Source organism: Callorhinchus milii, unplaced genomic scaffold (genome assembly GCF_018977255.1).
Source record: "Callorhinchus milii isolate IMCB2004 unplaced genomic scaffold, IMCB_Cmil_1.0 Scaffold5, whole genome shotgun sequence".
In the NCBI taxonomy this organism is placed as follows: Eukaryota; Metazoa; Chordata; class Chondrichthyes; order Chimaeriformes; family Callorhinchidae; genus Callorhinchus; species Callorhinchus milii.
Genome location: NW_024704746.1, coordinates 4,296,210 through 4,319,342, shown reverse-complemented (window position 1 = coordinate 4,319,342; position 23,133 = coordinate 4,296,210). Strand labels below are relative to the sequence as shown.

Below are 23,133 nucleotides of genomic sequence, written 5' to 3'. Positions count from 1 at the left end.
GGAGCTGTCCGACCCTGCTGGTTTTAGAGCTACGTTTAGCGGGGGGAGGGAGGATGGGAGTACAGCAGTTGAGCTCGGCTACAGGCCAGCATGAAAGCCCTTTTGTTGAGCAAGTGAATATTGTGGGACAGTTTCAAAAGCTTCACATTCTTTCCCTTCCATTCTGATTTGATCACAGGCACGCTGACCTCTGCTTTCTGTCACTGTTGGAGAAGTTTTTTTTTGTTTGGTCTGCCTGTAGTGTGCCTCTTCCAGAGATGTAAAATGCTGACCAGTGATGTGGATGTTGCCGAAAGACCCCAGCGCAGCCACTAACGCTCAATCTCAAACTTCAAAAAGATCTCCCAGTCGGTGCCCTGGCCAACAATCCTCCAGATTAATTGGTAAATCAGTTCATGGCTGTGTTTGCCTTCAAAAACTGTCACAATTCTCTACAATAATTACTGGTGAAACACTGTCGTTTCAACATAATATGTGGTGCTATAATAATGCAAATTTTTTTTCTTTACTCTTGAGTGACACAGAGTGACAAGTCCTAACCTGGCACGATAAGTGGAGTCCTGTAGCTCAGTGGTTAAAGTACTCACTTTGCAAGTGAGAGACCTGGGTTTGATTCCCGGCAGGGTGAAACCTTGGGCAAGTTTCCTTGCTCCACACGTCTGATAATAATCCCTCAAGAAAATAAAACAATAATAAATTGGTCACTTCAATCCACGACTGTTTGTGGGACACTGCTGTGCGCAATTGGCTGTCGCATTTCGTCCACAAATATAGAGTCAATTCACTTTACAGTTCATTCTGTGAAGCGCTTTGAGACGTCTAGAAGACGTGAAAAGCGCTATATCAAATGCAAGGATTATTATTATTATAATAATGTTGCCCACACTCATATTCAGCTACATTTGGTGTTGGTAGAAAAATAAAATCTGCAGGAATGTTGCAAAAAATATTTCACACCACAATAATGTGTTTCCCATAACCGTGAGGATCCAGTCATTGGACATTATTCCAAAGAGAAAGGGTTTGTTGAACCCTATCAATGGGGCTAATATATGCTAGAAACACAGGCTTTGCACAGCTGGAGATTTCTATTGAGAAAAGCCACAAGTTCTTATAAAATCTGGTTTCTAAGGAAGCTGTGAGGAGCACAGCATCTGAAAACCATTTGTTTGGTACTGGGAAATGTTCTCGGCGACGGTGGGAAAGAATCAGCTGAAAAGAAATGAATCGTGAGCTGGCAGCAGATTCGCGAGAGCTTTCTCATGTGTGTGTCCCACAGCCCTGCTTAGAAAGCGCAGTGGAGGCGCATTCATTGTCTGGCTCCAACAAACACATCTCTGTGTTGTCTGCAGAGTTTTGCAATCCCCATTGTGCAATAAGGCTTACGCCTGTTACACTGTATGATAGCATGTATTGTTATGAGCTGGTTACACCTGTTGCATTGCTACTAACTTTACAACTAGTTCATTGCAGGATAGCAGGCATTGGTGCTTTTTAGCAACATTATTCCATTGCAATCCAGGGTTTTGTGAAATAGGATCATGCAGGTCAATGCAGTCAATGTCTGAGGTGAGAAGATATTGATGGGAGCCAATGAAGAGAGCCTTAGTCTTGTCAGCTACAGAAAGTTAGAACTCATGCAGGGCTTGGTGTCTGAAGGGAATTGGTCAGAACATAGTCAGATGAAGTGAGTGTAAAGAATTATGGCAGATAAATCATCTCCTGTACACAAGACATTCTGTGAGAAGCACAGACTTAAACCACACTGCCTGAGCCCTGACATTACCTAATCAGCCTGTAAGACTATTTTGTCTTAATATGTAAGGATTTTGGAAAGTCTTAAATCATATCTTAATTTGGAAAACAGATTATCGCAGTCATCAAAAACAGCCATCTTCCAAATTAAGACTAAATTTAAGAATTTTCCAAAATGCTACTTGATCTTAATTTTAAGTTAAAATCATCTCACGGCCAAAGACTAGGTGGGATTGTGGTCCTCGAATGTGTTCAGTAAACCACTGTGGGGAAAATCTAGGAACTTCAAATGTTTTTCAGTGAGATTTATCCACTGATGTTCTGTTCATTTCTGTCCTCTGTATGTCTCACAATGGGGGGTACTGTCATTCCACAGTTGTGTATGCACTAAATGAGTGTAGCATTCGTCACACTGACACAGCAAAGAAGTATGGCTGTGAGCCACAGCTACGGAGTTCGCTGACAGAGAGTGGGGTGGAGCGGGAGAGCCTGAGGCTGACCACCAAGCTGTGGCCTGGAGACTACGGCTATGAAAGCACCAGTGAAGCCTGCCTGGAGTCTTGCTGAAGACTTGGAGTGGAATATGTTGGTGAGAACAATGATTCCTTTAAAATATCCCTTGTACCTGTTGACTTCAAAAGATATGTGTAAAAGTGACTGCATCTGGGTTTAGTGCATTTGGATTCCTTTGGCTGCTGGCATAGATTTTTCAGCTGTGAAATTGATGTAACCACAACTTGACTTATGCAGTGCCTTTGATTTAGGATGCACGCTTCAAAGTGCTTGACTCCTAAACACGGTCAGCTGTCCTCTCCCCCACAGACCCTTGAATCCCGAGCAGACGTGTGGAACATTTTTCCCTGTTGAACCAACCCAGACTCAAGAATATCCATGAATTTTGACTGTTCTCAGCATCCTCCCAGGACATAAAGGGTCCATGGTTGCATCAGGCAAGGTGACATATTTCAGAGACTACCCATCTAACAATTCCTTGATCCCATTTCTTACAACATATTCACCCAACTCATGTGTTTTTTTGGTAATCATCTTAAATTAATGCCCCATAGTAACCAGCTCGGGGCCAGTGGAAATAGTTTCTATCAACTTACTTTATCAAATCCACTCGTCATTTTGAACACCTCTATCAGATCTCTCATTCTGAAATAAAAGCAAAGTCACTGGGAACACACATCAGCTCAGGCAGCCTCTATGGAGAGAGGAAAATGAGTTAATGCTTCAGGTCGATGAAATCTCCTCTCAATCTTCTTTGTTCTGATGAAAACAGGCCCAATTTCTCGCGTCTCTCTTCTTAATTATAATACCTAATCCTTGTTTAACAGCTCTTAATCTGGTCATCTCAGACATGTGTTCCTAGACTAATTTGGTAACAGATAGCAAAGAAGTCAAACCTTCTGCGAGTCATTGTTGATGTAACAGCAGAACTCAGCTCTATTTGCGGCATTTGTTGCTGGTTCTTAAATACCCCAGGGTATGGTTGCCAGCGACACTCCTTGTTCACTGCTGCGGGAACACAGGATGTGACGTTGGGAAGGCCAGAATTCGGGCAATGTACACCCAGCAGCTGAACAAACAATCCTGGAGGAATGCGCTTGCAATCTTTAAAAGAACACGTTTTTCAAATGCTCCATTAGCGCTGTCTGTGTGTACGCACTGACCACTTCCGTCATTTGCAAACCATTTGCTATGTGAAGGACAAGGCATTGTTTAGAAAGTCTGAGAGACTTACAGGGAGAAAGCTGGCAGCAGAAATGTACTGATAGTGCTGATAGGAGTTGTTTCAAAATATAGCCAGTGTTTACACAATGAGGCCAGAGCACTGCATTACTTTCCATAATAATCTCTCATTTGACTTCCAAAAACAATATTTTATTGTTCAACATAAATCTGACAGATTGGGGTAAATTGGAACAGGAGCAGGGAAATGGCCAAGCAGCTGTGAGTCCGAGATAAATGAGTTGTTCTTTCTTTCCATCCCCCTCAACACCCAGTGTGTGTGATCATTGCCCAGTGCCCTGTTGTGGTTCTGTATTAATATCCAAATCACCTCCCGCATGCAGGAGTTTCAATATTAGAAGGAACTTCAGATTTCGATGCCTAATTTGTGTTTTTCAACAAGGGCTTAAACTCTTCAACTCCTGATATTGCAGTGTGAATGCAGTAACTCGCTGTGATGTTCAGTGTGCACTCTCGTGCCGGGGATTATACTTCTACCTCGGCACACAAGAGGGTGAAATCGCATCCACATGAGAGAAGGTTATGAGTCAGCCTCTTTAACTCTCCCATGACAGGACCTATTTGTACTGTCGGTGATCCGAATTTCTGCCTCTGCCCCTCTGTTTGAGAAATTCTTGCATTGTATGTTATCGATCTGTTGGTAACTTACCTCTGAGCACAGAAGTGGAGATATCAAGTTGCGTTAGCACCCAATCATTGTCCAGGTGGAGTGTGTATGTATGGCTACATGAGGGGATTGGGATTGGGGCTAAATTACAATATCTAAATCATAATTACAATACCTTACAATACACTCACTGAGTGCAGAGCTTGACTGCACGCCCGGGAAAATCTCAATACGAAAGAAGAAAATAAAATATTGGTGTTTTCAGTCTGTACATTTTTCATGAAGTAGATCGAGTTCTGACCAGAGACCAATCCCATCTTTCCCTTGCTGTATGTTTGACAGGACATGTGAGGCACACAGATAAGTCTGTGTTGGTCCCTTCTGTGCCCATACAACTTGGATATATGTGTTTTCTCTTGATTACCCCACCTCAGTTTCACTTCTACCCTGATATTCTCAGTTTCAGTTTTTCTTGCTAACTAAACTAAAAATAACATTCACACAACAGCTCCCTCTTAGTGTTGAAAATCCATTACATTTACAAAGAAGAATCTTTGTCTTTGATGCAACATTGTGGTCAAGTGTAGTGATCGTGTATTTTGTAAGCAAATGCGGCAACTAATTTACACACGAGATACCACAAACATCCATGAAGTGAAAGAACAATTCATCGGAGAATTGCTAATCAGGTCATTGGGAGAAACTCCTTTCTCTTTTCAAACCTTGTCATAGAATCTTTACCATCTATCATAACAAGCACAGGAGGGACCTCAGTTTACAGCCTCATCCGAGGTGACGGCACTCTGACAATGCAGTGCTTCCCCAACACTGCCCTAGAATGACAGCCTGGACTGTGGAAAGGTTGAAAATTTGGACAAATTATTCTTACTTTTAGCCGTTTAGTAGTTCAGCTATGTTTGGGGATTAGGGGCTATCAACATTGAACTGTCCCCAGGAGATGGATGGAGCAGGTGAAAGTTATGGGTTTATGTGGCTGTGGAAGGAATAGATCTGATAGGCCAAACAGACATATCTCAATTTGTGCTCTTTATATACTGCTGGTCTTAGAAAAGATGAATGAGACAGATTCGGAGACAACAGACCTAGATTGTGAGTCAGGATCTGTCAATGCCGGGGTGTTTAGGAGGCGGGACAGAATCATTCAGAACCTGAGCAGCACATTGGCAATCACACTAGTACACAGATGTTTGTAGAAACTATAGATAGATATTTCATGTTGTGGCTGACTATCCCAACATTTACTTTCTCTAAACCCAAGAGATCTAAACATATTGGATATGAGAAAATAAATAGCATCTCCAATTCCCTATGCATTTCTGTCACAGCATCCTCCATTCCTCATCTGGTGTCAGTGTCCACACCAAGGAGCCTGTTCTGTTGATGTTGCCTTCACTACTGCTCAGTACTATCCTGCTTAGTGTGTAGCTTTTGTTAGCAGTCTAGGCTAACACTCCAGCACAGTAGTGAGGGAGCACTGCATTGTCAGAAGATTTATCCTTTGCAAGAGACATTAAACAAACTAAGGTCCTGTCTGTCTGTTCAGGTGGACTTCAAAGTTCTTTTCTGATTTCTGACCAAGAATCGTCCGATTTAACTGATTGTTCTTTCACTTCATGGGTGTCTATGAGATTCTGTTTCATGCAAAATAGCTGCTGTGTTGGTGTACAAAACCAGTGACAACTCTTCATAGCAATTACTGTAAAGCTCTCTGAGACGTTTTAATGTCACAGGCACCACAAATATGCAAGTTCCTCTGCTCTGTGGTTTTCACTGTACTTCCAGACTCTACAATGAAAAACAATCAACCTTTGTGTAACCAGGAAAGTTTATGAATAAATAGCAGAACAGGGTGAGCTGCCACATAGTGCTATCGTGCTGTGTAGATAGAGGGTTAGATGCTGGCTGTGGTACAGCAATTTGGTTTGGTTTTTCAGTAGAATTTTTAAGTTATTGGCCAAACCTAGCACAAACATTTCTGTTTGTCTGTAACAGGAAATGCACAATTTATCAAGTTTCCTGTACTTTGAGCATTAGATGATGGCCTTTGTGTGTCTCGCTGGAAGAAAACATCATTGTGGCAAGAAATGAAAGAACTGGTCGATGAAGGTGGGTTCAGAGGCATAGATTGGCCAACAGATATCTCTCATGTATTTATTTTGGTTTTGTGAAGGAATTATATACAATCTATCTTGTGATAATCTCAATCAGTGAGTTCCTCTAACCTCCTGTCTAATGTGCTACTCAATCAGCAGCAACTGAAATCATTGCTCTGTGACCCATTGTCACTGGTGTGGCACTGATATGCTGTCATTCATAACCCCAACCCACAACCCCAAACCTAATCCTGATCTCAATGCCACTCTAACACTACCAATCTCTTAGATCATAATCACCTTTTTCAGCCTCCGTCCTCCTCAAACTCTCTCCGTCCTCTATCCCGGTGTCTCTTCATCTTCCTCAACCTACCTACTACCTTTGACGCTATTGACCACTCTACTCTCCTTGAATCGCCTCTCGTCTCTCATACATATCCGTGGAACTGCTGGTTTTTCTCGTACTTGAACTTCACTTTGTGGCCTCCAACGACTTCTCCTCTCACTCTCGTACGGACACCTGCCATGTACATCAGATCTCTATCCTCGGTTCCCTCCTTTCCTCATCTACGTGCTTCCTTGGTGACATCATCCGCAAACATGGAGTTTGTTTCCACTTGATGACACCCAGTTCTACTTTTCTACTCCTACCCTTGATTCTAAGTCCACGGTCCTGACTACCTCCCTGTCAGACAACCAAGTCCTGAAAGAGTCTAAACTTTCTCTAGATAAACATGGATACGATTGAAGCCATCCTCCCGCCAATGCCTTGGTGCTTCTGCCTCTGACTTCCTGACCTCTCCAACTCACTGAACCAGTGCTCAACCTTGACATCCGGTTCTACCCTCAGCTCTCCTTTCTTCAGCGTGGCTGTTCCCAGCTGCAGTAGCCTCATTCCACTGCTATTCATGAGAAAGTTGATCAAAGAGAATGGAAACATGGTAATGTTGCCTGAGCTAGTGTCAATGCAGTTCCATGTTACTACCATCTCGCAGGATGCCTTGATGATTTATTGGGTGTGAAATTGTTTCTGCCGCATACATGTCTATCTCGTACACACTTGTGTTAAGAAACTCTAAGCCTAACTCCAAACTGTGAACTTTAACCTTAGAAACGCTAGAAGACGCCGTCCAGTGTGAAGAGCGCTATATAAATGCAAGTTGCTGATGTTAGCACCAAGACAATACGATACAATTTACACTTATATGGTATCACACATGTTGGATAATGTCTCAAAGTGCTTTACAATACTGAGACACCGAGACTCCAAGCGGTATTTTTACTCGAGTTAATGGCACGGATGTCCCATGAATAGAATTAGAAAGGGAAGGATTAGAAATACTGGATAGAACTGTAAATTCAGGGCATATGTTTTATGTCTCTGAGCAGTGATTTTTACAACCTACAGTGGATTGAAACCACACCACAGCTCTGCTTTTTTTGTGTGAAGTTTACACATAACTGACCAGGAAACTCTTTATGTTTTATTGGGTAATGTTAGATATAAACCTGAGTACTGAGTCACTCATAGCTGGAGAACCAGAGACATTTGATGATGTGAACGAAGCAGGATGTATGTCTCAAAGTAAGATTCATTAAATTGGTCATAATGTCAATAAGTTACATTTATACATCACCTTTCAAATAAACAAATGTGACAGCTAATTTGTGCCAGGAACGTCCTTTTATCAAGTCCTGCAGCGCACTGGTTAAAGCACTCGCCTCAGGCAAGTTTCTTTATTCCACCCGCCTCTGTTTACCTAGCAGTACATAGAAACACGATTGTTAGTCGATTGGCAAATCGCTTTCCGGGGATAATAATCCATTCAAAAAAAAATTTATACATATATATACTTATACTAGAAATAATTCACGGCTTTGTGAGACACTACTGTGTGGAATTGGCTGCCGCGTTTCGTTCCACAAAATATACAGTCAATCACTTTGCAGTATATTCTGTGAAGCCACTTTGAGAGGTCTCAATGATGTGATAAGACACGATATCAAACGCAAGGATGTATTATTATTCTGAAAAGAGAAGTCAAACCTTTAGTATTTAGGGGTGAGACGAGAACAAAAGTCAGGATCACCAGGACAAAAATCCAAGTTCTTTGAAATAATAGCAGGAAGGGTGGGTGGGAGGGAGGGGTCACTTAACATCCCCTAGAATACGTTAAATGAATGACTCAATTAAAAAGAGATGATGATCTGGATATAAACAATAAACTTGTATTTAAAATAGGATATGATTAAGCGACAATCACAGCGTTCAATCTGTACAGTCTAAGAAACAACTGTGAGATGGGCCGATGTTTTTATTTCCACATTTTCTCGTTGTTGATGAGTCGGTTTACCACAGTGTGTGTTTGACAAATCTGCAACACCGATATTTCTGACCACCAACACTGGCAACATGGTCAACCCTTTGACAAACCAGGAGAATGCTTCACTCCAGCTGTAGAGGTCCTGAGCCCTGCAAAGGTCAGGCAGCATGAGTGATGCTTAGAGCATCACCACATTTAAAAGGGATTTGGATAACTATTTAAGAGCAAATGGAAAACGGAAATAACAAGGAATTGAGATTAGATTAGACCCCTGTAGTGGGAGAGCTGGCATCAGTACCCACAGGCCGCATGTGCTTTTGTGTTAATATCTATAATTTTATGTCTGAAAGTGCTGGAGTGATTCTGAAAGTGAGTGTTAAGAGAATGCATTGCTCAGTGGTCAGGATGAAGACTAAACCCTGTCTCAGCCCCACAATGGCAATAATGTCCAGCAATTTGTCATTTACTTAAATAAACAGAACAGAGAGAAGTAATAATGAGTAGGAATGAACCTGGGAAACAAAGGGCACCCGAGTCATCAGTATTCTATTGACTCAGATCGTATTGATTTACATCATAATGTGGTGAAAATGAATCACATCCACAGGTTTAATTGCTGAAGCTGCACCACAAGGTTTTGAGGTGTTGGGATCCAAGAATAAGATTATTTCTGGAGAGCACAGGTTGGCCAACGTGATGCTAGACGTCCTCCCGACGCTAAAGGCGCTCTATAAATGGAATCTTGTTGTTGTTGTTGTTGTAGACTGGCCCGTCAGGTAAACACTGCTGAGACAGATCTCGCCAAAGCCCTCCCAAGAAACACCGCAAAGAAAAATACATCAAAGGCTCAAAAGATTTAGCAGAAATAACCTATGTTACAAAATTATGATAATTGTTGCATATAATTTGATACGGTAATTCCCACAAGACTCTAATCTTTGCTCAGATGAGAGCACTTCTATTTTTTTTTTGTCAGCCGGGTGTCTGACACGCACGGAAACCCATCACCGTTATCAGCCGAGTGTCTGACACGTACCGAAATCCATCACCGCGCTTCAGAGTATCCAAACCAAACTGAGAATTCCACGCATCTCATAATAAGAATTACATGGAGGTTTAGGGTTTAAATACTGAGGCAGCATTTGGAGGTTTGTTAAGTAATTATGTGCTAACTGGTGTGAGCTTGTTCTTCACTTCTCATGTTCTCATGGATGTGAGCCTCATGGGAGCCCAGCTTTAGCTCAGTTTCTGGTCCAATCTCTTCCTCTTTTTTNAAACAATAAGATTTCACCGTTGGTAAGTTTATGTGAGTCACATCGATTCAGGACAATAACTATTGAAAATTTAAAATAATTCTGAGTGGTTAACAGAGAAAAGCAACATTGTGACAGAAGTAAATGGCTTTCTATGTGAACAGAAACAGCAATGCAAAGGGTTAATGACGATGGGGACTCTTTCACCGTGCTTACCCCTCCCCATCCAGCTCGGAGTCAGGCTCTGACACGTTTAAGCGCGCTGAGACGCTACCCTGCACATATAAAGTGTAAGTTGTTGTTGTTGGGTATGACGAGAGATGACAAGGCAAAGGGTTAATAACCGTATGTGTAACTAGAGATAGCAGTGCAAAAGGTGTGATTGAAGACAGCACTGTAAAGAGTTGTGTGAGTGTGTCATCAGGCAGTTCTTAAAAAATTTAACCAAAGTTGAAAGTATAATTTTCACTTTCCTGATAAACTCACACAGACGTACAGCACGGAAACAGGACATTCGGCCCAACTAGTCCTTGCTGGTGTTTGTACTCCACTTCAGTCTCCACCCATTCCTCACTCCATCCCGCATCCTTCTATTCCCCTCTCCTTCATGTGAAGGTTTAGCTCCCTCTTGAATGTATCTTAGCTGTGCTCTTCGTAGCTACTGAGATTTTCACTTGCATATGAAACAATTGCTGTTACTCAGGTAGTTAAATGAGCGTGTAAAGTCTGAGTGCAGAGCTGTCTGTTTAAAGCAGGTTAATTAGTAACATTGGGACAGGGTTGTGTGTGAGCAGCTCTCTGTCTGTAGCTTTCCACAGTGAGTATTGTTTTTGAAAGCATCTGAAAGAGAGAGGCAGAGTGCAGAGAGTGCAAGAAAGAGTGAGCGCACAGAGGGAGATGTCGTAGAGAGAGGGAAAGAGAAAGGGTACACAGAGAGTGAAAATCCAGAAAGAGACAGAGAAAGATAATAGTATAATAATAATCTTTGCATTTGATGTAGCTCCTTATCGCGTCTTCGAGACGTCTCAAAAAGCTTCACAGAATACACTGTGCATTTTCGGGGCAAAAGATTGCTCAGTTAAACAGGCAGAGACCGAAAAATCACAGTGTTCAGATTCTGATGGATCTGCTGTGGATATCTAACATTTTCAGCTTTAATCACTTGAACTGTTCATTTATACTTCTGATGTCATTCAAACCCCTTGATGTAAATGGCAGCCTGGCTGGTTATTTCCTGATCACCATGTTACGGAAATGCTGCTCTCCTTGGGGAGTTAGTGCTCTCAGAGCTGCACTGAACAATCCCTGTGACCTCAACTGTTGTGGCTGGAAAGTTACAGAAGAGCCGCCTGTCACTTGAAGATGAATTACGTTTAAATGTGCTCTGCCTGTCGCTGTAACTCGCTGCTCTGCCTGTCCCTTGCCTCCTTCAAGACCCATCTCAAGATCCTCCTCTTTGGTCACCCTCCTACCTTGCCTGCCCTTCACCATCCCCGATCGCAACCCCCAGCTCTGGTCCGAAACACTGACTGTCCAGCGCCTTGGGACGTCCTCCTGACGTGAAAGGCGCTATACAAATGTAATTTTGTTGTTGTTGTTGACCCTGTAATTCCCTGTTCTGCCAGTCTCTGCAATTCACTGCTAGGCTTTATTCCTACATAAAAATGTGCATCTTTGGCTGTGTTTAGATTGGATCGTGGATGCTGAGATAGAATCATAGATATTTACAGTTCAGAAGGAGGTCATTTAGCCCATTGAGCTCTCAGAGCAAGCTTTCCTTTCACTCTCACTGTCCTGCCCTATTCCCAGACCTCCTCAAACCTCCAACTATCGTACACTTGTCTACTTCCCTCTCGAAACTCACAGCGCACTCTGCCTTTACCACCTTCTTTGGCACCTACCACAATATGTGATCGCACAGTTGTGGGTTTATAGTTACTGGAACTCAGTGCTGGCCAGTGTAAGCTTTGCTCGCTTTTCTTTAAGTCAGAAAGTTGTAGGTTTAAGCCCCATGTTGGAACTTTGAATGAAAGTGCAGTGTTGAGGGAGTTCTGTATTATCAAAGATCCCATGGCACTATTGGATAAGAGGAGACAGTTTCTCTTTGTGTCCCGGCCAAAACTCCTCCGGATAAAATTGTTTATTCACTTAATGTTTGCGGGAAATTGCTATGCGCAAATTGGCTGTTGATTTGCCGGTAAATGTACAGTCACTACACTTTATAGTACACTTTTCACTCACAAAATACACAGTTAATTCACTTTACAGTATATTCTGTGAAGCACTTTGAGAAGTCTCGAAGACGTGATAAGGAGCTATATCAAAGGGAAGAGTTATTATATTAGTAACTGCTCTCCAAGCCTCTTAACCTTTCCCGCTCTTTGGCAAGTCCCGCAAAACACTATTTCCTCCTCTTGATGCTGACGCATGTTTGATTGTTTTTTTGCTTCTACCTCATTAGATTTTCCCAGAAATTCACATGAGTCTCTATTCACCAGGGAGCTGCACTATATTTGTATTAGAAGCTGTTTCCTAATGTGTTTTGGATGAGACAGGCATTTAAGATGTGATCTAATTGGGACTCGCTAATGGAGTTGCAGCTTCTCCTCTCCGGATACTCAGGATATCCTCTGCTGTGTGACTCTCTCTCTCTCTGGCAACATTTTTTCCAAAATGTTCATTGTTTAATCATACTTCTTTCCCCAGGAGTGTGCCATTCCATTGGAGTCAGCAATTTCCTTGCCTCTCACCTGGAGAAGCTGAAGGAGGACAGGAATGTCATCTCACACATCAATTGGGTGCATCACTGCTTCCACACACACCATGTGCACATCACACCGCCAGGGCTCTCGCTATCTATTCATCATACAGAATTCCAGGCTAACAGCCCATCCTCACAGCTCCACCATTAAACCTTTATGAACATGCATCCCAACACGGCCACACCACAAAGGAATTATTCTGTGCTCAAAACGGCTGCCACACTGCCTACAAAATAGTTACAGCACTTTGAGATATCCTACTGACACTGTAGGAAATAAAAGAATAATCATCATCCTTGCATTTGGTACAGTGCCTTTCACTTTGTGAGAATGTCTCAAAACACTTCACAGGATTTACTGTAAAGTGTAGTGACTGTGTATTTTGTAGCAACGCAGCAGCTAGTTTGCGCATGGCAAAATCAAAGGATTATTGCTGTATGTTATGTAATCTTCATAATCTATACTGACCTCTTCCTCATTCTCTACTGTTCTTTCAATCCTCTCTGAAGTGAGGGACAGCTGGCGAGATTACAGCGGGCTGGGAATATTATACAGAGAAGATACAAGTCATTTCGGCATTTGGTTGAGAATTGGCAAAGGATTTAATGCATGCATGCATGCATGTATGTATGTATGTATGTATGTATGTATGTATGTATGTATGTATGTATGTATGTATGTATGTATGTATGTTGTATGTATGTATGTATGTATGTGCGTGCGTGCGTGCGTGCGTGCGTGCGTGCGTGCGTGCGTGCTTGTATGTATGTATGTATGTATGTATGTATGTATGTATGTATGTATGTATGTATGTATGTATGTATGTATGTATGTATGTATGTATGTGTATGTATGTATGTATGTATGTATGTATGTATGTATGTATGTATGTATGTATGTATGTATGTATGTATGTATGTATGTATGTATGTATGTATGTATGTATGTATGTATGTATGTATGTATGTATGTATGTATGTATGTATGTATGTATGTATGTATGAAGGATGGGCGTTTAGCCGAGGTAGATAAGGAAAAGGTTTAGGTGTGATCAGTGAAGTGTCTATCCCGGGTAAAACAAGGAACATGATTTTGTTTGAAGTATTTGCAGAGCTTTGCTTTAAAGGTCAGAACTAGTTATCAGATTGTACTCACGTAAAGGTTTACTGCTGAGGACAGCCAGTCTCAGGATAATATCAATATCAGTTCTGCGGAAAGTCATAAACCTGAAATGTTAACTCATTTTCTCATTTTTATAGCGGAGCACATCTCCATGTAAGTGACCCAGAAGCCATTATAACTCCAGTCACTGACATGTACCATTGTGATTCACCTGAGAACCTCACCTCTTTGCTGAGTGAGGCTGCCTATTTAATTCTGGTTTGTGGCGAATTCCGTGCAGCTCCATGTTCTGTAAATCAGCAAGGAGTTGTGCCCTGTAGGGCTGCTGCAGCTGGGGAGAGGATGATGCTCATCTGGGCTGGAATCTAACTCGAGAATCAAGTGTAGAGGCAATGTGTCACTCAGTCCCCCGTGTGTTTGGAAGCTGACTGAGGAGATTTTACCAAACAAACTGTTTCTTTCTGATGAAGGATTTATGCATCTCAGGCTGTGTTATCCTCAGATTACCTTGCAGTTCGGTGATGTTGTCTTAAGTAAATAGGCTGAACAAACTCTGGCTGCAACAGTTTGTGTGGAACCGAGTCAATAATGCTGATCTGTAGCTGCACAGGATCAATACTGGCTCGAATAACCAGCTACGGAGATATTAGTCTGTGTTACCAGCCAGGCTGTGAGCTAACATACATGTAATCCATGTTGGTATTGAGTACGGCCTGTGGATAAAGAGAAGTTTATTTAACTGTGACTGCTGAACTTGCACAACAAACAGTCAGGAAGCTGCCAGGTGGTTCTCTGATGGAGACGAGTCAGGAAGCCAGTGAGACTCTTCCCATCACACTGGGGTTCCACATCCTTCAGTGTGCATTCTGTAAACTCCCATTCCCCCATCTCTCTTCTACTCCCCTCTCCATCCCCCCACCACCCATGGTGTACACAGGAGCCAGCGCCAAGTCCTAGCTGCTTCATATTGACACCATCAAATGGCCCCACCCCTCCCAAATCCAGCTTGGGTGCAAACCCTTGACTGTCCAGCGCCTTGGGACATCTGCCTGATGTGAAAGTGACCGTATAAATGCAGTTTGTGGTTGTTGTTGATCCATGGCAAGTTCTGAATCATTAAGTTAAGTTTAACCCAACCAGCAGAAGATTGAGTAAAATGCAAATGTGCATCTGACAAGAAACTGCTTCGCAATTCTGCAAGTTTCACCCTAAGGTCTGGCTTGTCATCACACCAGGAAGGTTACAGTGCGGGATGCGACTGCTTTCTGAACTGTTTTCCTGACAATAATAATTTTTTCCACAGTAAAGCTGTTTGTAACTTCTGTCCGCCCTTCCAGATCCACAGTTAACAACTGAAAGCTGAGTACCGGCTAGGCTATTGTTCTTTGCTACTGTGGGGTGGACAGAGTTTTCTATAGATGTCAAGCAGGATGCATCCCAGCAAACAAACCATTCTCTAAGGCTTATGTTTACTGGAGAGAGCTTTGCTTTATTTATGAGGCTAGCTAGAGAAACCGGGGCTGTTTTTATTAGATCAGAGAAGGTTAAGAAAAGACCCGATAGCGGTGTTTAAAATTATGAGGGTTGTTCATAATTGTAAGATTATTACCAAAAAAAATGGCAGAGGGTTATATTGGAATGCGCTACCAAAAATTTTAGTTGAAGCAGAATCTACAATAGCTGTTAAAAGGCAATTAGACAAATAGTTGAAAAGGAAAAAGGTTCTGGGAAAAGGGGGGAGAATGGACTAAACTGGTCGCTCTTGCAGAATACTTGCTCCTCATTCTGTGCTGCAAAACTCTAGGATTATATTTATTTGATATAGTGCTTTATCACATTGTTGCAATGTCTCAAAGAGCCTCACAAGACTTACGGTGTGTTTTGCAGGTGAGCACAGCAGCCCATTTGTGCACAGCAACATCTTACAAACAGCCATGCTGTAAATGAGTAATAGTCAGTCAGGACAGCTGTCAAAAAATGATCCAGCAGTAAGTCACGCCGACACACAGGAACTCCACTCTGACTGTACTTACCTCCAGGATTCTGAAGGGGCTCCGTGTTATTCAGAAATCCTCATAGAAATATTGGCGTCTAAAGCTGTGCGTTTACAATGTGTGCATGTACAATTTAAAGATAAATTGATCCTGTTCTAAGATCCATTATCATTACTCAACTTGTGTTTACTGCTGAGCTGAATCACATCTAGGAAACTGCTACCTTAGAACTAAAGGGAAACCAGAATGAGTAATCACCACTGTAACTGTTTCCAACCGTTTCCTTCACTTCAGTAAACACATTATTGATGTGAACTTTGGGTCTGCCTGTGACTGCTGGGGTCACATTGATATGCATCCAACAGAGTTATTCAAGGTGGTGATACTCACCAACCTGTGGCATTGTATCTCTGAGTACGACCCACTGGTTGTATGATTACAAGGTATATTCCCATGGGACCTTTTCTAATGGTGGATTAAATAGCTCATCATCCTATATTAGGGGGAAATACCCCATTCAGAGAGCAGGAACTATGACAAGGGGTCAGCCAATTGTAGCCCCAAGTTCTGTCCTGGTTCAGAGAAGTAACTCAGCACAGAGCAGGCACTAATTGGGAATTAGCATGTCTGTGAGGCAGTGCATTTACCACCATCAAGAAGCATTAATACTCTACAGCACTACAGTGTGCAAACAGTGCAGATACTACACTAACGTATGAGTTACTTTTATTGAACTTGATTGAAATAGGTCTGTATTTAGCACACAAGAAAGCGCTGTAATAGTGGCAACACAGCGAGTCTAATAACACACGCTTGACTGCAACCAATAATTCTTTGCCCTGTTATCCTCTGAGCAGGTGGAATATCATCCTTTCCAGGGGTCTCAGGAGCTTGAGGATTACTGCCAGAGTGCTGGCATTGTGTTTGCGGGCTACTGTCCTCCGGCCAAGTGCCAGGCCTCGTCTCACCCACATATCCTCCAGCTCGCAGAGAAGTACGGCTGCTCTGCTGCTCAGATCTGCATCAGCTGGAGTCTGCAGATAGGTGCAGCCTCACCCTCGCTCACCGTGAGATCCACACCTAACTGGAACCAAAGCACCTCATGCTTTCCAATGACGTGGCAGGTTTTTCCAGTCAGTTGCTGAGCTCTATAGAGCAGGAAGCTACAAAGTTCAATTTCCAGTCTGCTGAGTCTCTGATCTTCAGAATATAAGGCTATAACTAGCTTCAGTGTCTCCAATCGGCTGAGGAGCATGTGTAGAGAGCTCCCAAGTGCTGCACATGCTCAGAGTATTGAAATCTCTTTATGACGAGGCCTCATTGAAGAACTGGAAACCAGGCAAACCATCCTCAACCTCAATGCCCACAGTATCACAAAACCATATCAGCTGGGTTCAGTGGTAGAATCACGCCTCTGAGTCAGAAGGTTTCAGAAAAGTCACTTGGCTCCATGACAGGACTTGGAATCACAGTCCAAAGGAGTGACTTGATTCCGACACTCCACTGCCACCATTCCAGCAAATTGGTAACCCACTGCTAAAACCCAAAATAAACCATTCGAAACCCCAGAACACATGCTGTTTCTGCTCCAACACTCCACTGTGTTTTGATTCCAGATCCAGTTCATTCACATTCAGTTCGCTCGGGCTCCAGTTTCATCTCCAGCTTCTGACTCAGGATGCAAGGTCAGGCAAGGCCAACCTAGGGACCACCCTACCACCAGGGCGTTGGCTTGTAGGGTTAACAGGAGCTAAGTGGGAGGATTGCCACTAGTCTGCCATTCCAAGTCCTGCCAATGAGCTAGGCTGGGCTGTGCTGTCATCAGCAGCGCCCTGTCTCAGGAATCGGATTAGAGACCGTCACAGAGGACTGGCTCGATTCTGACATTCCGTTGCCAAGCACATCAACTTGGAGCCAGTTCAGCTCAAAGGAGACCACCCTCCTCTCCCATCACGCCCCCGTTGGGTGGATAGAGCAGTGGGTGGCAGATGCCAGGGTGGGGGTGCTGTTCACCAGGATGTTGAGCACCAGTTGCCGATGTGTTGTAGGGTAGTAGGTGCAACGTATGTATGTTTCACACCTAATGAGGGGAGATGAGAAAATGATGTGTACTCAGTTTCAGCATTTTGAGTTTCAATTCACAGATAACAAACGGATTCAGTTTCGGACGAGGGAGCTGCACATGAAACTAGTGCTTTGTGCCGATATTTCACATCTTGTATTCTATATATTTACATTCAGTAGTCACACTTTGTAAATTTATCTTGGGTGTGGCATTTGATGCAGCACCTTATCATATCGCTGAGACACAGGAACTACTGTAAAGTATATTTTGTAGTCGATTGCGGCAGTCAATTTGCGCACAGCAACGTCCCATAAATAAATAGCTGTGAAGTGAATGATCATTTTTATCTGGGAGATTGTTGGGCGGGACACCAGGAGAGAAACTCTCTTCTCTTTTCAGGTAATGCCATTGGAGCACCCTACCTGTTAAGGCTTTGGCTTGCAGAGTTAACAGGAGCTGAATGGGATGACTCCCAGACCCCAGTGACTGGTCTACCCTTCCAGGTCCTGCCGATAAGCCAGGCTGGACTGCGCTGTCATCTGCAGTGCCCTGGAATCCTGCAGACCTGCCTGGGTCAGGAACGGGACTAGAGACGGTCGCAGGGGTCTGGCTCGATTCAGACATTCCATCGCCTTGGGGCCAGTTCAGCGCCAAGGAGACCCCCCTCCCTTATCTCCCCCCCGCGCTCCCAGGAGGATAGTTCGTTGATTAAGAATAACAAATTTTGTTGTGGAGGCAAACACAGCAACTCGTCTCACTCGTTTTGTGGGTTTCCACTGAGGGTATAACCGGGGTCTGCAGTTTTTATCAATGGAACAGTTTATGCCTTGTGTGGGTTTGTCCCACATTAATGCCTGAACTGTGTGTGGGTGGGGGGGGGTGTGGGAGGGGGGGGGGGGCAGTGGAGGGAGGGAATGAGTGAGGGAGGGGGTGGTTTCAGGTCCTGGTGAGCAAGAACATTGCGCAGTGTGTGCAGTAAAAGTTTGGGAACACAAGTTTAAACCCTGAGAGATGATCCCTCCTCCACTCCCTACACACACAGAGGGCACTTACTTGACTGAGGACGTTGTGTTTCCAGTGGCTGTGAACAATGCACTTGGGAAGGAAACCATTCTCAATAGGGGGTTTGTGCAATAGGCGCTGAGTGTCTTAGTCAGAGAGGAAACGAGGGTTAAAAAAAAAAAGAGCCCTATCGATCCTTCAATGCGTTTCAGACCAACTTACTTGGGGGAGAGAGAGAGTGGGTGACAGCAGAGCTGCCGAGGGGTAGGTACCGACTCTGCACACACGTTGCAAATGTTTTACCACTGTATCTAAAACCTCGTCTTTGCAAAGTTATCGTTGCATTTTTTTTATTAAAAAAAAACCCTTGCAATGTGAAACTGCATTATTATTGCAAACAGTGACTGATTTACTTGTCGAGGACGTGAGGAATTTTAACGAATCCCTCTCTGATGTGAAACGTTGCTTTGATTACTGGGAAATGGTTAATTCCTATTGCATTTTTATGTGTTTAATAAGTTTGCGTTTTTTTTTTTCGTTTTTTTTTTGGGGGTGTGGGGTGGGGGGAAAAAAACAAGCAAAGTCCGTTACTCGCTCTGTGTGTGTGTGGTGTGTGTGTGTGTGGATCAAACGGTCCAGTTGCAGTGAGAAATGTTACACCTTTTCCTGTGTTGTACTTTACTCTGATAACTAAGAACCGTCTCACTTTGTTGCGTTGAAGTCGCCCAATGTGTGTGTGTGTGTGTGTGTGTGTGTCTTGAGCTCAGTGTGGAATCGTTGCTCATTGCCTCCTGATTCTCCACAAGGTAATATAATAATAATAATAATAATTAATAATTAATAATAATAATATAATACAAGGTGACTGGGGGCTGGGCTCAATCCATCTCGGTTTTGCGGTTGTTGGTAGTTCATAATAATCCTTGCAGTTTGATGTCACGTCTCGAAGCGCTCCACGGACTACACTGCAAAGTGTAGTGACTGTGTGGTCCGCGGGTGAAACGATTGCATTGAAATCGGTGTCATTGCGGGCTGGGGTTTAGTGATGATAACGGTGCGAACTGACTGTGTCGGACGCTGTGCCCTCAAAATAATCTTTTGCATTTTAGCAAATGGTTAAGTGATCGAGGGAAGTTTATGACTAAGACTGGGAAGGGATGGGAGGGGATGGGAGGGGAGGGGAGGGGAAGGACTGGAAAGCCAGATTAATATAAAGAGGAGCTCTCTCGGCTTAGATAGGCAGGGAGCAGTGGATGGATGGTTCCAGGTTGAGTGTAAATGTTCAGGGTTTGTACAAATGCAATAAAAGAGCCAATAATATAATATATATATATATGTATTTCTTTTAATTTTTAAAAAAAAACTAATCTGCAATTGGTGATGATCACCACGGGGAGGGAAAGCCTGGAGGCAGAGCTGTGCTGTTTGTTTTGCTGGCAGTGCGCTGACCCGGGGCTGTCCTGATCTGATCTCTTGCAGTCTTTCTTGGAGGTGGAGGGGCCATGTTGTCCCGGGATCATGTCCCTTCTCCTGTCCCCGGACCTGAGCTGAGCTGAGCTGCTCCCGGGCTCGCAGCGCCACCGTCTGCTGGCTCGCAGCGCCTCCTGCTGGCCGAACGCGGTAAGAGCAGCGCGGGAGAGGGAGCACGTGGAGCCATGGAAGGTGCCATGTACAGAAACGCCAGCTCGCACATCATTGTGGATCATTACAATTTCACGGGGAAGCTGAAGCCAGGCAGACCCGAGGCGGGACTCAAAGTCGCCTCCATCCTTTTCATTGTGGTCTGCTGCTTTATTATCCTCGAGAATCTGATGGTCCTTCTCGCCATTTGGCAAACTAAGAAGTTCCATCGAGCCATGTACTACTTCATCGGGAACCTGGCGCTGTCTGACCTCCTGGCCGGAGCAGCCTACACCATCAACATCTTGCTGTCCGGCTCCAACACCTTCAGCCTGACGCCAACGCAGTGGTTCGTTCGGGAGGGCAGCATGTTTGTGGCTCTGGCCGCCTCAGTGCTCAGTCTCTTCGCCATCGCCATCGAGAGGTACCTGACCATGCTTAAGATGAAGCCGCACAGCACAGGCAGCACTTACCGTGTCTTCCTGCTGATCAGTGGCTGCTGGCTGCTCTCGCTGGCTCTGGGTGGGCTGCCTATCATGGGCTGGAACTGTATCAGTGACTTACCATCCTGTTCCACCGTGCTGCCTCTCTACCACAAGCACTACATCCTCTTCTGCACCAGTGTCCTCAGCGTCATCCTCATGGCCATTGTGCTGCTGTACGCGCGGATCTACCTGCTGGTGAGGGCCCGCAGCCTGAGTCTGACCTTCCGCAAGTACTCCATGCGATCCAGCAAAAGCTGCGAGAAATCGCTGGCGCTGCTCAAGACGGTGATCATTGTGTTGAGCGCCTTCATCGCCTGCTGGTCACCGCTCTTCATCCTCCTGCTGCTGGATGTGGCGTGCGAGGTGAGGGGCTGCCCCATTCTGTACCGTTCCGAGTGGTTCCTGGCCTTGGCCGTCCTCAACTCGGCCATGAACCCGGTCATTTACACGCTGACCAGCCGCGAGATGCGCCGAGCCTTCTTCCGGCTGCTCTGCTGCTGCTGCCGATCAGCCACCACCAGCAAGCTGGAGCCGCCGATCGGGGAATCCAGCCGCAGCAAATCCGACACCTCACCACGTCCCCGCAGAGAGGAGGGTCCCGAGTCCCTCATGTCCTCGGGCAACATTAACTCCTCGGCCTGAGGGAGCGCATGGGATACGGCCTGGGCTAGAGCCATTGCCACAGCCCACACTGACTCCCAGAGGCCAGACTCCAGCCGGTCACTGGCCGAAAGGTATCCGCGGATATGGACCCCGGATATGACTGCAGAGTTTTAATCGTCAGAACAAATGATCCTGGACTTTGGTTGAGTCTCGATGCCTGGCCACAGGACACATGTTTAGATGTTATTATTGTAAATGTCATTTGTGTATGAAAAATTAATGTAGCCGATGGTGGGTTTGAGGCCCAGGGTCACTCCGCGTGCCGAGCACATCGTGAATGGACAGAGAGGAACATGTGAATCTCGCTGCACACACAGAGTGACTGCTGTGGTCTCAGTGTACTAACAGAGAGACTCACTGTACACCGGGATTGATGCAGGACTGCATGAACAGGCCATGTGAGACAGAATGGTGTGGGTGGCTGAATGTTGTTTAATCTAAGGAAATATTATCAGAATCCTGAAATTAATGGTGTAAGAATGGTGCCAGTTTATTCTGAATGTCAGAAAATCTCTCCACTTGTTAACTATGTGGCTTAACCGGTTCAATTAATTTATTAATACTAGTAAAATGAAGCCATGGGTCACATTCTCGCAGTCTGTCGCGTTGCACGGGGTGGGTGGGTGGGTGGGGGGGAGGGGGTCACCGATTGGATCTGTACACAGTCAAACAAAGTCAATAAATTATTGAATATTTGTTGCAATAGTAAAAAATAGCCTTAAATGTTTTTAAATAAGAAACAAATGAGATTGCACATGATGTCACTGTGTAGCAATGTTTCCCGAATGAATGTGATGATTTTCTGGCTGAAGTTGCACGGTGTAACAAGACATTAATTATCCTGTAATAAACACACAGGGCTTCAAGGTGGCGATTCTTATTGAAACATTATTGAATCTCTAATGCACAAATCAATCAATATTCTGATGCCATTAAAATGCAGAAGTGTCTGACTCACGTGAAACCCTATCAGTGTGATCAGCCGGGTGTCTAACACGCACGGAAACCCATCAGTCTGATCAGCCGGGTGTCTAACACGCACGGAAACCCATCAGTCTGATCAGCCGGGTGTCTAACCACACAGAAACCCATCACTGTGCTTAAAAGCATCTAACCCAAATTGAGAGTTCCGTGCATCCTACTTAAAAATGGAAATTCACGTCTGGAATGGAACGCGCACTCTCTCTCCCCGGAGGGACGCATCCTGCTTACTCAATTCCGGAAAGTATTAGGCGTAGGTTGGCAAGAGCCCAGGCTTGGGGGACCCCTAGAGTGTGCGGTTGGTGTAATTGCTGGGGGTCTAAGTGGCTAAACCCACATCACTCGCCATTGAGAGCGTGGTCTGGCAAACTCACGCTATTTGTCCAGCTAGGACCACCCTACCCCCACCCACCCCCACCCACACACCCATCCACTGACCAACACACACACCCACCCACCCTACCCCCACCCACACACCCACCCACCGACCAACACACACACCCACCCACCTTACCCACACCCTCCCCACCACCAACCAACCAACCCACCCACGCACACACACGTACACGCCCATCCGTGGAGTCCTGTAGCTCAGTGGTTAGAGCACTCGCTTTGCCAGTGAGAGACCTGA

The 23,133-nt window shown here is 44.5% G+C and overlaps 2 protein-coding genes across 5 annotated transcripts; both read left to right on the top strand.

Moving 5' to 3' along the window:
- Positions 1 to 2,097: 2,097 nt before the first annotated feature.
- On the top strand, positions 2,098 to 18,341 carry zgc:110366 (uncharacterized protein LOC550476 homolog). Its single transcript, XM_007908998.2, is given in 6 exon segments — positions 2,098 to 2,344; positions 6,173 to 6,244; positions 12,515 to 12,606; positions 16,544 to 16,753; positions 17,303 to 17,371; positions 18,255 to 18,341. Coding segments are annotated over 6 exon segments (777 nt in total).
- Positions 2,289 to 22,136, top strand: s1pr1 (sphingosine-1-phosphate receptor 1). 4 transcript variants are annotated; one of them, XM_007908988.2, is made up of 2 exons: positions 2,289 to 2,344; positions 20,233 to 22,136. In XM_007908988.2, the coding sequence occupies exon 2, from the start codon at positions 20,409 to 20,411 to the stop codon at positions 21,498 to 21,500; it is 1,092 nt and encodes a 363-aa protein (XP_007907179.1). In that variant the 5' UTR covers positions 2,289 to 2,344; positions 20,233 to 20,408; the 3' UTR covers positions 21,501 to 22,136. The 4 variants fall into 4 exon arrangements, with proteins under 4 accessions (XP_007907179.1, XP_007907178.1, XP_042191783.1 ...); XM_007908987.2 differs by lacking the exon at positions 2,289 to 2,344 and adding an exon at positions 18,664 to 19,017; XM_042335849.1 differs by lacking the exon at positions 2,289 to 2,344 and adding an exon at positions 19,357 to 19,559.
- The last annotated feature ends 997 nt before the right edge of the window (positions 22,137 to 23,133 follow it).